At 40.4% G+C, this 15,542-nt stretch overlaps 1 protein-coding gene across 2 annotated transcripts; it reads right to left on the reverse strand.

Annotated features, from left to right (window-relative positions):
* Positions 1 to 21: 21 nt before the first annotated feature.
* On the reverse strand, positions 22 to 15,139 carry NOM1 (nucleolar protein with MIF4G domain 1). Of its 2 annotated transcripts, none has more exons than XM_055806012.1 (11): positions 14,247 to 15,139; positions 13,380 to 13,502; positions 12,195 to 12,390; positions 9,898 to 10,221; positions 9,258 to 9,368; positions 7,828 to 7,995; positions 7,121 to 7,242; positions 3,459 to 3,591; positions 2,959 to 3,090; positions 2,118 to 2,227; positions 22 to 1,074 (listed from the first exon to the last, which is right to left on the reverse strand). In XM_055806012.1, exons 1-11 carry the CDS (start codon positions 15,104 to 15,106, stop codon positions 897 to 899), a joined length of 2,457 nt encoding a protein of 818 aa, XP_055661987.1. In that variant the 5' UTR covers positions 15,107 to 15,139; the 3' UTR covers positions 22 to 896. The 2 variants fall into 2 exon arrangements, with proteins under 2 accessions (XP_055661987.1, XP_055661988.1); XM_055806013.1 differs by having other exon boundaries at positions 13,380 to 13,504; positions 14,252 to 15,138.
* Positions 15,140 to 15,542: the final 403 nt, after the last annotated feature.

Raw genomic sequence — 15,542 nt, forward strand, 5'->3', positions numbered from 1 at the left:
AGCTAATACAAACAGCAAATCTTTAGAAAAACTACCGTTTAATGTGTAGTGCTAAGGTGAGAAAAGAAACAAAGCATTAACACCGAGTGTTACAAAAAGAAGTGTACATTTTTTTTTTTTTTAAACATCTGAACGGAAAATGCAAGCAAATTCTGAAGGAAGGTATTATGTTATTAAAAGACTCATGCTGATATTATTCTTTATGCCTAGAAAAATCTGATCAACACAAGTGATTAGCCAACTCCAGTTTTAAAGCTGTGAAAAACAGGCTGAAAGAGCAATAAAAATGTGCTGTGATCACTAAACCCAATATAATTGGGCAAAGTCAGATCTTCGAGTCATTTTACTACGGCTTAGAATCCGACTGAAGATCTTTTCCTGACACAGTGTCAGGTAAGCAATTCACAGAATTAGCATACAACTTCAACACTTTTAAGAAATAAAGTCTGTTTCTTCCAAAACTGACTCACCAGTCCTCGTGCCATCTAGTGGCCTGTTTCTTCAGGCACGTACAATGATTAGTTACTAAAAGCCTTTGGTTAAGGCTGCTTCTTTAACATACGGTGATCAGTATTATGCTATCATTTTAAATGAAAGGTTAGAATATGAAACGCGGAATGCTGACTGGGAGTATCACAGAAATTTACTCTTTTCTCCAGACACTAACCATCAACATGAAGCACTCATACTAAAAAGGGTTATGACAAAAAATACATTTCCCCTTTATTCAAAAAGGCCTTATATCACCTTTGATTAAACCTGTAACCAGTGTGTAGACCAAAGATGGATCCTTGATGGCTCTCCTCATTCTCAATTATTTGGGTCTGAAAGACTAACAAAGCTCTGCATCTTCATGCAGACTTTGTTTTTCTGTATGTTTTATTAGAAAACCAGAACTATAGTTTCAATTTGGATTCTTTTGCTTGCAAAGCCTTGGTTGCTAGTTCAACTCTCTCTTTTAATAAGCTAGCTTCTTCAGCGCTCCTTTGAGCTTGTGCATTCTTTAGTATGAAGTGGGCAAGGAAGAGTTTCAAGCCCTCCCGCAGCAATCCCAGTTTGGGGTTGTCAGATATCCTGTAAAGACACAGATTTAAAATAGTATTTAGTCTTCTACTTATCCTGTAAAGACACAGATTTAAAATAGTATTTAGTCTTCTACTGTTTCAGAAATTTCTTTATTTTTTTTCTTTATCTACTTCAGAGACATAGAAAAAAATCCAACCTATAAAAGGAGCTTTTCTGAAGAGGTTTTCAAATTACCAGCAAGTCTATATTAGTTTGGCAAGCAGCCCAAACACACTCAACATACAATTGACCCCCAACAACAAAATGGAATATTGGAGCCTTAAACTTCTTTATGTCAACAGTTATATCACAGCAAAAAATGAGGCAAATGCCACGTTTGAGCTTCCTTGTGTTGCAGTGTAATGGTTGAAACATCACCACCTAATTTTTTCTAACTTCATGTGACATTGCAAGTTTAATACAAGAACATCACAGAATCACGGAATAATTTGTCAGAAAGGATGTTAGCAGGTCATCTTGTCCAACCTCCTGTTTAAGGCCAGACTAACATCCAGGTGCAGTCAAGTTGCTCAGTGCTATCCACTCAAGGATCTCCAAGGATGGAGATTTCCCAGCCTCTCCAGGCAATCCTATCCCATACACAAAAATCAGATTTTCCAGACAACGCTGATTTAAAGAAATGAAAAGGACCCAAACCTTTCCCTCATTAGTATTTTTAATTCTTCCTTCTTACACTAAAGACCACTCTACCAGTAGTCTGTGCTAGAAGGTAATTCTACTGCACACAGATGGTAAATCAGTATGGCAAGTAGGTAATTACAGAGCTCTGCTCATGAAAATCCTATGACAAATTATACGTTGAATATCTGAAAGCCTTATTTTGTGTAACACTTCTCACAGTTGTAACTATCAGAGCCTGTACTAACACAGAAGTGATTCTCCCCACTCACCCAGGAGAGCTTACTTTTTAAGGGACGGATGGCTGAATTTTGGAATAGGCACTGTGTAATTTCCAAACAAAATAAGCAAACTTCTTATCTTCTTAATTACTACTCACCAAGGGTTCCCTGGAGATCTCTCTGATTACTTACCTCACAAAAATGTCGCTGAGTTCTTCAGGATCTGTTTTGGTTAACAGCATGCTTAATACTTGTCGCAAGAAACGGACTTTGGGTTTATCTAGTTCGCTGAATTCAATTACCTAAGTAGAGAGAGAGAGAGAGAGAGGGAGAATTAGATTAATTCAAGTATTTCAAACAGCTGAATTCTCTTCTAAATGAATAGTCATTAGCATACCAACTGGCCTCCCATATATACAGAGTCTTAAGTTTGGCACAGAAGAATTAGCTGAGAACGCTGCCTCCAAAAGCTAATTAATAAGGAAAGCAGAGAACTTTTTAAGGAATAAACCTGTCTAGTAATACCAGAATACTGGATATAATTTCCTTATTAGATACATACTTTAGAAATACCTACGAATATCCACATAATTGCCTGTTTAACACATTTCAATTATTCTTCTAATAAAATTCTATGGACTCCCCATTCTGAAATCCAAGTGCTCAGTAGATTTCTTTTGTGCCTAATAAAAATCAACACCAGCTCAAAAGCATAGCTGAAAATCCACTGACAAAGCTTGTTAATGAAGGGGCCTCAGTTCCAACTCTGCGGACTCTAAAGAAAATGATCTTACCACTGCTCTAGATATAGAACTGTAGACTTTCTGAATGCCTGGGTCAGCATAGGTTCCCTTTTCCTCAGATGATAGCATTACTGTAATCAGTTGGATTAATTTAGCAATTCAAGAACAAGTTTTGTCTTAGTTTATGACCATGAACAGCTAAAGTACCAGCTAGGTAACCAAGAAAACATATTTTCCATAGAACAAGCACACGAAAACACAGAAGTATTTTGGAAAGAAAACACACCAACCTTGAGAACTGAAAGTGGCAACGATTTTGTCTTTAGTAAGTGAGCCAAGAGTGAAACCAAGTTGGAGATGGCAGCAGCTGAGAGGTTTTCTAAGTCTTTGATTTTGTCCCAAATACTAAACTGAAATGTGACCTAGGTGTCAAAGGAAAAAAAACAACCTACAAATCAAGTGGCTGTTTAAATGAGTAACAATGTAACAAAACCTTTTGACCTTCTATTCTTTATGAGCCCTTTGATAATTAACAGAGATGCTTGAACAGACTGTTCAATTCTTTTCAAATGCATAAAACAGGGGAAAGTAAACCTTCTGCAGTAGTTATTTTATTTCCTGTTCAGATCTGACCATGAGCATGCCTTACTTGAATACACAGCTATACCAGCAGAATATTTCCTCAGGATCCTGATCTTAACAGGCATGCATCCACTCTAAGGTATTTAATAACTGTTTTCCTAACCACAACAATGACACTAAACCAAAATAGAAACAAATTTTTCTTCACCTGAAATCGTCTTTCATATTCACAAAACTTATTAGCTAAAAATGCGTAGAAGGGGTTATATGTCTTCTCCTGTAAGCAGCAGTAAATGATAACATGAACGATTTCTCTCTCCTGCTGATCCTTCAGTCCAAGCCTAAAATTTAGTGAGAGAATGAGAATCGTTTAGTCGGGAAAAATTACTACCACAAAGTAAAAGCTACAGTTAACATCCAAGACTAATACTTAAAAAACAACCCCTAACACTGTATTAGATTTTACTTTGAGAAGCTTCTTACAAGTCTTTAAAACACTGAATGGCCTCAAACCCTTCAGACTGTGGGCTAAATCAGCGTCCTGGTACAGCAATATAAAAATGCTAGAGTATTATCAGTGTTAAAGGAGTGGCTGCAAAAGTAAGACCTCGACAGACAGAAGTAGAATGATACAAGTACAATTACCCCTGGGGGAGTAAAGGTAGCGCGCTCCACATTTGTAGCTCTCCATGAAGAAAAACAGGAGAGGGCACTGTCATCATGGAGTCTTGTGCCTTTGAATGTAGCAGCAGCACTGCAGCAAGCACTGCTGCATGGTGTACATTGGTGTACAAAGCTTGAAAAGTGAAACAAGAACTGCAGGATCCCCTTGCAGTTATTTCACACTTGTTCATGGGAGGAAAAACAGCCTGTGGACGAGCATAAGCCTATTTAGAGAAGCATGTCCAGGGCCCTTCACTTCTGTGGTAGTCACTAGAGATGAAAATATTTAAAGATGTTCTTCCTATTTAGTTGGTGATATGAATGCTTTAATCTCTAGATCAACTCCATTTACGTAATACTTGAAATTCACTATTGTCTGATAGTAGCCTAAAAGGATGCAGCCAGTGATTTCAAAGCACCTTAAAAAGAAAAAAAAAAAAAAAAAAAAAAAAAAAGAAAAAAGCCTGAAGAAAACAGTATCAATGAGTACTTCTGTTGGCTGCCTCAGCATAAAGGCCAAGGACTGAACAGCCTTCCCACTTGAACAGCTGACCAGTCTGAAAGAGGGCTGAGACGCTTTGGCAGAGAATGGTAACTAACTCACAATGCACCTGTTCTGTGAATAATATGATTTAGCTTCCAGGGCTGCCAAATGCTTGGCAGCATTAAAACCAATTAAAATGAAAAATGCTTCATATTATAATCTGAAAAATGTCAAACAAAATTCTTTTCATTGCTTCAAGCTCAAGTTTCATATGGCATTAGTATAACTCAAGTGTATTTTCTAACCAAGTTTGACTCCACTGGAACTTGCTCTACCGTCTGTAGAGTAGTTTGTCATTGCTCAATTCTAATGTCCCTTGTTTGTACACACCTCCAGACATCTGCCATTGCATTTGATCACGGACACACACCAGATTAACAGAGAAAATACTGCCTTTCAGCCAAATCGCCCCCAGAATTTAAGGTTTTACAATAGGAAAATCTGGGCTGATGCTAATGAGTGGTGAAAACTTACAAGCCTGCTTCTCCAAGAGGCCAGCACTGTAAGTACTGTGTCTGTGATATAATTCACTTGCTCTCTCATCAGTGAAGTTCTATCTGATTTTATTACAGAGTAACAACAGTTGGTTTTTTTTTTTAAATACACAGGTTTTCAGACACTGGAAGTTACATTGCAATCACTTATCTGGCAGTCTCTTCCCTTGTTCATCATCACTTCTTTCATGACTTGCTTATTTAGGAAATATGCACGTTGCTAGACATTGTAACCAAGTACATCAGCACTTCGATGTTCAATTTTGTTCTTACCTAGACTTCTTCATAGACTTAGCAGTATTTAATCTTTTCAGACCTAGCATTCCAGACATCTAAAATTTAAGAGTCAGGACTGTCTTTCACTGCTGAGCTTCACCATAAACCTGCACAGACTTCATAAGCCTGATCATCTTTCATGAAGAACAAGCAACCACCTCATCTATTAAATCATTCATGAGTGACAGTATTCCCGTCTTGATCACTTTTGCTACCCTGAATTACACATCACACTACAACAGGATATTGAAGACTTTTACAAGGTTCCATTTGTTGTGAGACGTCTATGAAATAGCTTTAAAAACTGCTCCTCCATCAAACTTAAGAAGCATTCAATCCATCTCCTTTGTGAATCTATGGTTTGTGAAAGAGGTGTGGCCTTTCAGCTGATGAAATGGATCAAGTCTCTCTCTTCTTTGTCTCCAAGGATGTTCCCAAACCTCCCTTTACTTCTGCAATCACAAGCTGAGCCAGTTCAGGGAGCTGGTTTGGCTTCAAACTAACTATTTTGCTGTAAGGAGAAAGGCAAGCAAAACTACAGCAGCCTGGTTTTAAAAGAGTTTAAATTACCATTTAACCACACCTAAACTCTGCCAGAGACCTAGCACCAGATGAACCAACAACTACAGTTAAAATACTTCTTTATGTATTTCTCATGCTGTTCCTCATGAGGCTGACATCGAACATATGACTATTAATTCCCACACACTCTGGAACACATGTTCACATTGAATAATTCCTGCACTGACAATTTTGTGTACTTCCCATTATATTCTGCCATATGTGGGCAGACTTGAGAATTCCCCTGAGTTTGCCGTTTTAAAATCACTATCAACACACACCAATCCGCAGGCAGTTTGTCTGCCAAGCCTATATGTATACAGATTTGTATACTAGCTTGGATAGCACAGATGACAGTCAAGGATCAATCTGCAAATTGAGCTACCAGGTCTTGGCAAGAACTGCAGCAGCAGCAGCTAATTTCTTTTAATTGAACAGGCCATATTAAGATATTGGAATGACTCCATCACAGCCTTAAATCCAATCTGTGTTTTGCAGAAGTGGCATTTAATCAAATATTAGTTGACTTTATTACGAAGTCTGTTTTGGTTTGGTTAGCAAATTAAATAATTGCATGCCATCCTGGTAAGACAAGTCCCTTGAATTACAAGGCTGCAACAGAAAAGTTCAGACATGATCCCTCCCCTCCCAGTTACTAAGACTTACAATTAATATTCTGACAAACACAAAGAACAGCTTAGTTTGAGCTTTTCCCTGATCACACCTTCTAGAAAGCTGTTTGCCAAGTGGTAAGGCAACTGGTCTTAACATGAAATGTGACCCTGGAGCAAATCCAAAGCTAATAAATTCTGCAAGAAAGAAGTGGAGGTGCTAGAACACTACCAGGTCATGCAAGTATGGACAGAGACCTACAAGATGGCTTAACAAGGTGGCAAGATGTAAAGAAGTGGCAGCAGTATGGAAATCTAGCAACAAAACCAAGAGATTGAAGGGGCTTTCTAGTCTGCCTCTTGTGAGGAAGCAAGCCTGCAACAGACTTCCATCCACTAGACCAGGATACACATCTTCAGTGCAAAAAGATACAGGCTCCTGAAGTCAAGATGCTGCAAATCACAGCTACAGACATGAGTGACAGTAACAGGGGCTACTCCCTTCCTCTGACTGCCAGTCAGTTCTGCCTGTCCCCTACTAGTCCTTACCCCGGGGTTTTGGTCCCTCTTTTACGCTTTTACCCTATGTGGATCCCTAGCTATGCACTTTTTTAATTGTATTATCAACTAAATGCTCTTAAACCTAGACCAGCAATGTTATTTTTCCAACCCAGCTAATGCTGTTTTTAGTTCTGGGCTGTCTGCGTTAGTCTATACTTACCTGAGAAGTTTTTCAAAGGCATCCAGGAAGTCTTCACTTGTCATCAAGACACAAAATATACTTCTTCTGATATCAGTATTCATTCTCTGCTTACGAGCAAGCTCCATTATCTTTGAACTCACCTGAAAAAAAATCCAATTGCTACTTTATTTATGCTTGCTTTGAGAAAGCTATTTCTGTGCAGTATTGAATAAAACCATTAATGAAGATGTCAAACTATGAAGCAGCAATCTAAAGGTCTTGAGCTTTTGCCCAGAGGCATAGGTATCATCAGGAGCTTTTTCAACTATATATTTCAAGTGTGCCAATTATTTTTAAGATGTGCTTCTCTAATATAAGTCACCAAGACCATCTCACCACACTACTTTTAGAATCAGCTCAGATATATACCACCCACAGACAGCGCTACCTGTCAGAATTCATACGAGGAAATTCACTTTTAAATCAAGGCTCTTCTTCCACTTACATATATTACTTTTGTAATTCTACAGGATAAGAAAAAATGAGCTATAATATTTGCAGTAACAACTCTTACAAAGCACGAGTACAACATTTTGAAAAGTGTAAGAGCAGAATTCACAGTCCAAAAGCTTAGTCTTACAAGAGTCTTTTTTTGGTGGGCTTGGAACTGAACTTATTCACTTGTATGCAGAACATTCAAAAGATCACAAACACTTAGACTTATAACTAGTACTGCTTGGATTTACCTTTCCTATATGCAGTTTTTGCTGAGTTTTGCTGTTTGTATCATTGATCATTGGTGCTCCGCTCCAGGATGACCCTACGATCCACCAGCGACCAACCCGATCAGCGCTGAGGAGAGATTCCAGGGAGACGCGGAGCTGAGTTTCTTTTCCAGAACCACCACTGTGAACCTTGAATATCAAAACCCAAAAAACTCAAATAAAAGCTTTTGAGGCTTCCTTTTTTTTTTTTTTAAAAAAAGAAATACTTTAATTACTTAAAATTACTTTTAAACAAATTTTTAAACAAATATCTTAAATCTCCATACAGGTCTTTGCATATATGCCCCTGCTCCCTTTAGTTTCAGCTACCTGAAGAGAATTTACAAGTTTCCTATGTCCTCTAATTTCTCAAATACAAGAAGTTGCTTAAATCTACATTTAAAAGCTCTTGATTTTTTATCTAAAGAAAAGAGATAATAAATTAAAAAAGTAGCCATCTTCTACTCATAAAACTTTATTAGAATTGAGACTTGAAGCTGACATTGTAAATCAGTTGCAGCATCTTACAATCTGGTCATGATTTTCCTTTTGAACACTTGTGATCAAATACAATTACACAACAAACTGCCTTAACTTTCGTACAACTCAAACAACAAAAAGTTTAAACCCTTTGAACAAAGTAAGAAATTTTCAACAAAGGAGTCTAGAAGCATACCAGGAGGACTATGAAAACTGAAGAGAGGAAATTCCACAGAACTAGGTTACCTAGCTTGTTGTTGCCTGGCCTATTATCTCTGATGTAGACATCCTGCATTTACAAGTTTCTGATAAATAAGATGCCCTGGGTGTTGTAGACAAGTAGTGTTATTTTCAGGTTGGAGATACATGGAATCTAAAACCAGATTCAAGTCCTGTGAAAGTGAACTCATTCTCAGTCTAGACAGACAGTTACCTTCATGCATTTTGTACTGGGCTGTTCTAGACAAACCGCCCTCTCTCAGCCAACATCCCCACCCCCCCACCCCCAAAGAAAAACCCAGGAAAGAAAAAATATCTAGGTTTTCAGAAGCGTTAGGCTTCCAAAGTGATTCTGGTCAAGTTAGAAGTGGGTGCCTGCATCCAAATCCATGGAAAAAAGAATTTGTCATAATGACTCATTTCTTCTGCACAATCATTAAACATCCCACAATCTCTTTTTCAAGGATAGGACTCTGAGGCAAAGTCTTTGGCTAAGTATTATGTCCTTTCTCAAACTGTTCTGCAGAATGCTGGTTGACTCCTGACTTAACTTGGACACAGGAGATAATGATCTAAGAAGTGATTTTTGTCCACAAGGGTTTCAACCTGTTAAATGAATTAAAAAATACTATAGCCCTCAAGCCTATGCACGATGTAAATAATTACTTCTGGTTTAAAAATAACTATACTAAGTACGTCAAGAAAGTTCTCACCAGTGTTCTTTGCAATTTGCGGAGTTTTTCAACTGGTTCAGGATCATAACCAGGAATCTTACGCATGTCATTATTCCTTAATGCCAACATAGTCTCTAGCATAAACCGAACCTATTAGGGAAAAGAAAAATTTCTGTGGATTATGTCCTCTAAGTTTATTTAATAAACTAGAGTGTACTTTGAAGTTACTATTTTGCAAGAGTAAGCAGCTCAGCTGGCAATACACATCAAAATTTAGATTACGTGAATACAAATACAGAGAAGGATGATTACTTTAACTCCTATTATATCTGTTTGTGTTCAACTTTCAATGCAAAGCTTAATTTGCTAAACACCATGCCTCAGTGACCATTTTTTAAAGTCTTTTTAATACTTTTAAGTATTACAAAACAGAAGCACTGTCCATTGCATAAGACACAAAACGCTCCTAGGCTTACTCATTACAAGCATTTTGGTGTCTGTGTCCTAAGAACTAATGAAGAAAGGCAGACAGGAAGGCAAATAACTGAATGCAACAACTGAACACTCATGGTAACTTGGAACCCAAATGCAGTGGAGCAGAAAACTAAATAAACACATGTATCTAAGTGCTTATTAAGGTCTATTCAGAACAGAAAATCTTTAAAACACACACACATACCCTAGTCTGATCATGTAGTTTCTTGTCTGCTGTGTTTGCTTTCTTCTGGGCTTCAGTGATCAGTTCCTTCAGAGCCAACGCATCATCTTTTCTTAAGGAAAAGCCCACATTTTTCAGAAGAAACAAAATCAACTCAATCTCTTTTTCAGTGAAAGTGCCAATAAGCTTTTTCAGAATATCAAAGATCAGCAGGGAATGAACCACATGGAAGTTATACAGATGAGCAATCAAGGCAAGCAGATTTTCACATTCTTTCCCTTCAGCATCACTTTTACAGAGTTCATCAAATTTCTTCACCACAGCTTCCAAAAAATGAGCACCGACCTGGCAACAGTTTCATTAAGGGGTGGGGGGGAATAAAAAAAATCCAGCAGTTAACTGTAAGTAGATTTTATAGAAATCTGTAAAACACCCAGTTTTGGGGCACTGCCACTAATAATTTTAAAGAAACATTGTTGCTCCTCCCAACCAATATGGATGTTCTACATTTACATACACAATATCTAAGTGTTAAATGACATCCCATTGCCCTGTGAACTCTATGCAAGAAAAGCAAATGTTATGAACTTACAGTACACATACATCAGAATTTGTGTACATAATTTTCATGGACACATATTAGCATCTTCCCAGCTGCCAGGCTAGCATGCTGTTACTGCTAGTCACTCATCCAGTAGAAGTGGCATGTCAAAACCCAAGCACATCACAGATGTCAGCATTTCAGAATAAAATCCTTAGCAGGAGGGTAAAAAATAGTACTGTAAAACAACCCCCAACATACCAAGTTTCACAGCTGCTGAGCATGAGCTTAGGCTGCTTTTGAAGCAGGCAGGGATAAGTCTTAGCAATTTGTCAGTGGTGCAGTTGGGAGAAGAAATTTTGGTATCTTTATATTTGTGAAGATAGAATTGATGGTAAAGACTGGAATTAGAAAGCATAGCAAAATATAAGTAGGTAATGAAGACATTACTGCTAAACTAGACCCACGCCATTATTCTGGTGCTAGTACTTACCAATTTTCTTATGAAACCCAAAGTCCCAGTAGCAGTACTGGCTTGCATTACAAACCTCAAGCAGCTTAGGTTTTAACTATCCAATGATCATACTGCACAAATACCTAAACGCAGTTATTGGAATCCCAACTTCTGCACTGCTCAAACTAATCTTAAATGCAGCTGTGCTATCACACTTCCACATAAAGCATATATTGCATTTATTTTACAGAGAGACAATGGAGATTTATGGTATACTTAGAGTCTTACATTTAAAGATGCTGTGTAACAGAGTCAGTAGTACAGAGGACAGTCTGGATATCATCTATTTCTAATACCAATTAGTATACTAGTATCTAAAACCTATTACCAAGCATTGTAATATTACATTATATTTGCAGTCAGAACAGCCTTTCAAGCAACAAAAAGGAACAAAAAAAAAAGTTTAATGGCAAGGCTGCATAGAGAAAACTGCTGTAATTGCATCCATCTGATATTTAAAATGGTTTCAGAGATAGCATTCAGGTCACTACGTGACAAACTGAAGAACTTGCATCAATATACCTTTTGCATTGAGATGTACAAAGAAAATGTAACTTGGTGGGAACATGGTGCTGAAACAGCTGTTTCCTGAGAGACATTTCACTGAAACTAGCTAAAATCTTTCCTTTTGACAACAGCAGTTTCAGCTTCTTCCTAACAGTAAGCAATAGATATTTTATCTCAATCGTTCATGAGGTTTAAAAACACAAAAGAAAAAACCTCCAAAAAATTTGCCATGGTTTTTGAAGGTTTTGATATTCTGTTATATTCTGATATTTGACATACCTAGTTACTTCCACTGATGATTTACATGACTGGGTTTAAAAAAGGACTTTTTCCACTGATGTAAACGGATTTCCGTAACTGTAGTGCTTTTCTTATCTGGATACACATTGTTCAAGAACAATGCCCTCATAGGCCCAAGAGAACAGAAATGGATTAGTGTAATTAAAGAGGAGAAAACTGAAATTTAAAAAAAATCAGTTTTATGGATGTAGAAAGATTCTGATGAAAACTCTGATATTTTTGTAACTGACCAGTGGTAGCTCATGGAAGAAATAAATTAAACTGATAAAGCAACAGACTTGGTCCCTTGCACTTGTGGACACCTAGCAAATAAGCTACAAATACTGACGAAATTCAGCTAGAGATGCTTTTTAGTGACACACAATGAAAAACTAAAAAGCCTTTCAAACAAAATAACAGGAAAACACTGTACAATATGTATTATTAAACACAATTAGTTCCAACCACAAGAATTACCTCAATTCCTACATTATGATGAAGAATGCTGACTAAAAGGACATGCTCCATCATCAATCTTGCAGGCATGGCTACTGCAGTAACACAAGCATTCATGAGAATATCTGTCAGAGTTTCATTCATGTCCTTTCTGCTGCTGGCCATGTAGAGCTCTTCCAGCTGTCCACTAATGGAGGACAAATTCGGTTCACTCAACCTATTGAGAAACAAAATGCAATGTTCACTTTTTCTTCTCTCTACATGATTCCCCAAATTTCAATTTACCCAACCATCAACCCAGTCTTTTTAGAGAAACTAGCTTGGCTTAAGAAGAAAGATGGAAAAGATGACTGGAAGGGACCTTTTGTATTTTGCTGTGTTCACTAAACTAAAAACTGACAAAATATGTTTAGGTCTTTTTGCCTTTTTTTTTTTTAATATTTACATGTAAAAACAGATTGGTAGCAGTATTCACAAAGCACTGTCAGTGTCCTTACTGTCACACTGAACAGACTCCTTAAGACGACCGACTTTGTTCTAAGCAGTTGTAACTATGGCATATCACAGTCTTTGGAGAAATTAAGTATTAAAACACCTCATACTCTTCTAACATATAAGGTACATAAAATTCTAAATGACTGAACAAACCACATACTGCAAACCATAGCCTGCTTTTTACAGATAACATAGATACAAAAATACCAATAGATTTCTTATCTTACAAACACTCTAAAATTAAAATGTGTGAAAGCGTTAAAATACTTTTTCTGTTCTTCAGTACTTTAAGCTATGCTTTAACACTACTTTAAGTGTTGCTCCTCCTCAGTTGTAATGTTGGAGAAATTTAGATTTCTTTAATTAAAGAAAGAAAATCATGCTTTTTTGGGGAGGGAAGTTATAACTCACACTGAGGTGTTTTTAATAGGCACACTCCAACCGACAGTGAATTACACCTAGCACTTGCAGACAACTGCTGTGTGGAATTCAGCCCAATCTTAAATTTATTTTCCAGATTTTTAACTTCTCTAGTGACCAACTTTGAAGAATTTATATCAACAAAGATAATAATTATTAAGGATAGCAGACATGATTGCCAACTTAAAATCAGTTTGTGAAGAGAAAAGTCACATCCTTGCCACTTTTCTTTGAATGATGAGCACTGTCACACTGAACCAGAAAGATTAATGACTTTCCTTATTACATTACCTATTAATAAGGCCATTCACCATTTTCTTCAGTCTCCCCAATTCTTCTCTCTTCTTGTCATCTAGTGTCTCCTGAGCTTTCCTTACTTGAGGGGGAACATACTTTGTAGCACTGTGATTATGACTCTTTCAGGAAAACAGTAAAATAAGATACCAAATGAGGCTAGTATCTTAAATATTTGAACACAAATATACATTTCTATTTAAGATTAATACAACAGAGTTTTAATTAAGTATTTTACCATCTAATAACTAACACCAAAGGAACAACTTTATGTAGAAAAGAAGCATGCAATGAGTTACCCTTTATGACCGATATAACAGCAGCAAAACTCCTCCACGCTTTACATGAAATTTTCTTTTAAGTTATTTTTATTGAAACCTGGCATCTTAGGTCTTGGCTTTATCCAGATGTTACCAGCTCCAGATGTACTAACAGTTAATGTTAGTGCCACCCAGGCTAAATAACCTGTCTGGCCTCCTCTCCTCCACCCCTGCTACAAGACCCAACACAGGCAGAACCTCAGGGCTCACCCAGAAAAAGTAACACTTCAGTTTGCTCATTTTAACGGCAACGGGGTACCTCCCTTTATTTGCTGATCCTGTCCATAGAGACAAGGCCACACGCCTTGTGCTTCAGGGTATTTATCACCTGCCAGAGGCCTGACCCGGGGACACCCACCCCGCAGGCCCAGCCGCTGTCCCCAGGCCTCGGCAGGCAGCACTGCTGCTGGACCCGCAGCACACCGCATGGCTTGCCCCGACAGCAAGCACCTGTGCTTTACTGAGGCGATGTGAACTCTGCTTTATGTTCAGGTTGTGCCGCGTAATTCTGAGAAGCAGGTTTTGCGTTATCTAAGGGAAACACCCTACCTCCTCTTCTTCCTTCTCCATCTCCTCCTCCTCCTCGCCCGGGGGCTCGCTGGCCTCTGGCACCTCGGGGGAAGAGGACGAGCTCTCGCTCTCCCACTGTCCTTCCCCACCATCCCCCTCGGAAGGGTCTGAGGCGTCCTCCGCCTCCTCCTCGTCCCGCTCTCCGGGCCCCGGCCGGCGCTCCTGGGGCCGCGGGGCCTCCTCCTCGTCGCTGCTCTCGCACAGCCCGCTGAGGCCGGCCCGGGTGCCCAGGGCGCCCAGCACGTAGCCCAGCCCGTCCCGCAGGAAGCTCTGAGGCACCTCCTCCGCCGCGGCCGCCTCCTGCTTCTTGCGGCGCTTGCGGAGCCCCAGCCGCCGCTCCAGGCGCCGAATCTCCTTCTCCTCCTCCTCGTTGGCCTGCAGCAGGGCCCGCTTCCGCGCACAGGCGGCGGCGGCCGCGCGGGGTGCCGGTGCCGGCACCGACCGCTGCTTTCCGACGGCGGCGGCGGGCGAGGCCGGGGCTCTGGAGCGTGCGGCCGGGGCCGGCTTGGCCGGGGCCGGCTTGGCCGGGGCCGGCTTGGCCGGGGCCGGCTTGGCCGGGGCCGGCTTGGCCACGGGCGCCACGGGCTCCCCGCGCTGGAGGCGGCGGCGGCGGCTCCGCTTCAGCCTGCGCTTCTCCTTCCTGGCGTCCCGGCGACTCCTGCGGTTCTGCCTCTCCGAGTCTTTCAGTAAGACCAGCGGCGGCTGGTCTCCGGCTGCGTGCACGAACTCTTGCACCGCCTGCCGCAGCCTGTCTAACTTGCTGCCGCGGCGAGCGCGGGCGGCCGCTGCCCTCTTCATCTTCCCCTCAGCCACGCCGCGCCTGGGCGCCGCCATCTTGGGGAGAGCCGATCTTCCTCTTCCGCCGCGCGGCCGCCATTTCGGGGAGCAGCGCCCCCTGCTGGGCCTTGGCCGCCGGGGCGACCCTTCAGGCGGTGCCAGCCCTGAGGGGATGGGCCCGGCGGGCTGGAGCTCGCTTGAGACCCGTACGAAAGACGTGAAATCCGTAGAGGTCCCTTCTCTTTTTTTTTACATTTAAGAAAATCTAAGGCTTGTCCCTCTTCTTACAGAAGGGATTGGAACGATTTGTCCCTCACAGCCCTGGCTGCGCTTGCAAGGCCCTGATGCCCGCTGGCACGAGGCTCTCACAGGAGCCACACGAGGCCACAGGAACGGAGGGATGTCAGGGCCCCTGGCCTCTTCTCCACCTCCCCATTCCCCCATTTTAAACCCCTTCCGATCCTGCCAAGCTGTGGTGTCTCCTCCTGAGCAT

This window comes from Falco peregrinus, chromosome 5 (genome assembly GCF_023634155.1).
Source record: "Falco peregrinus isolate bFalPer1 chromosome 5, bFalPer1.pri, whole genome shotgun sequence".
NCBI classification, from domain to species: domain Eukaryota; kingdom Metazoa; phylum Chordata; class Aves; order Falconiformes; family Falconidae; genus Falco; species Falco peregrinus.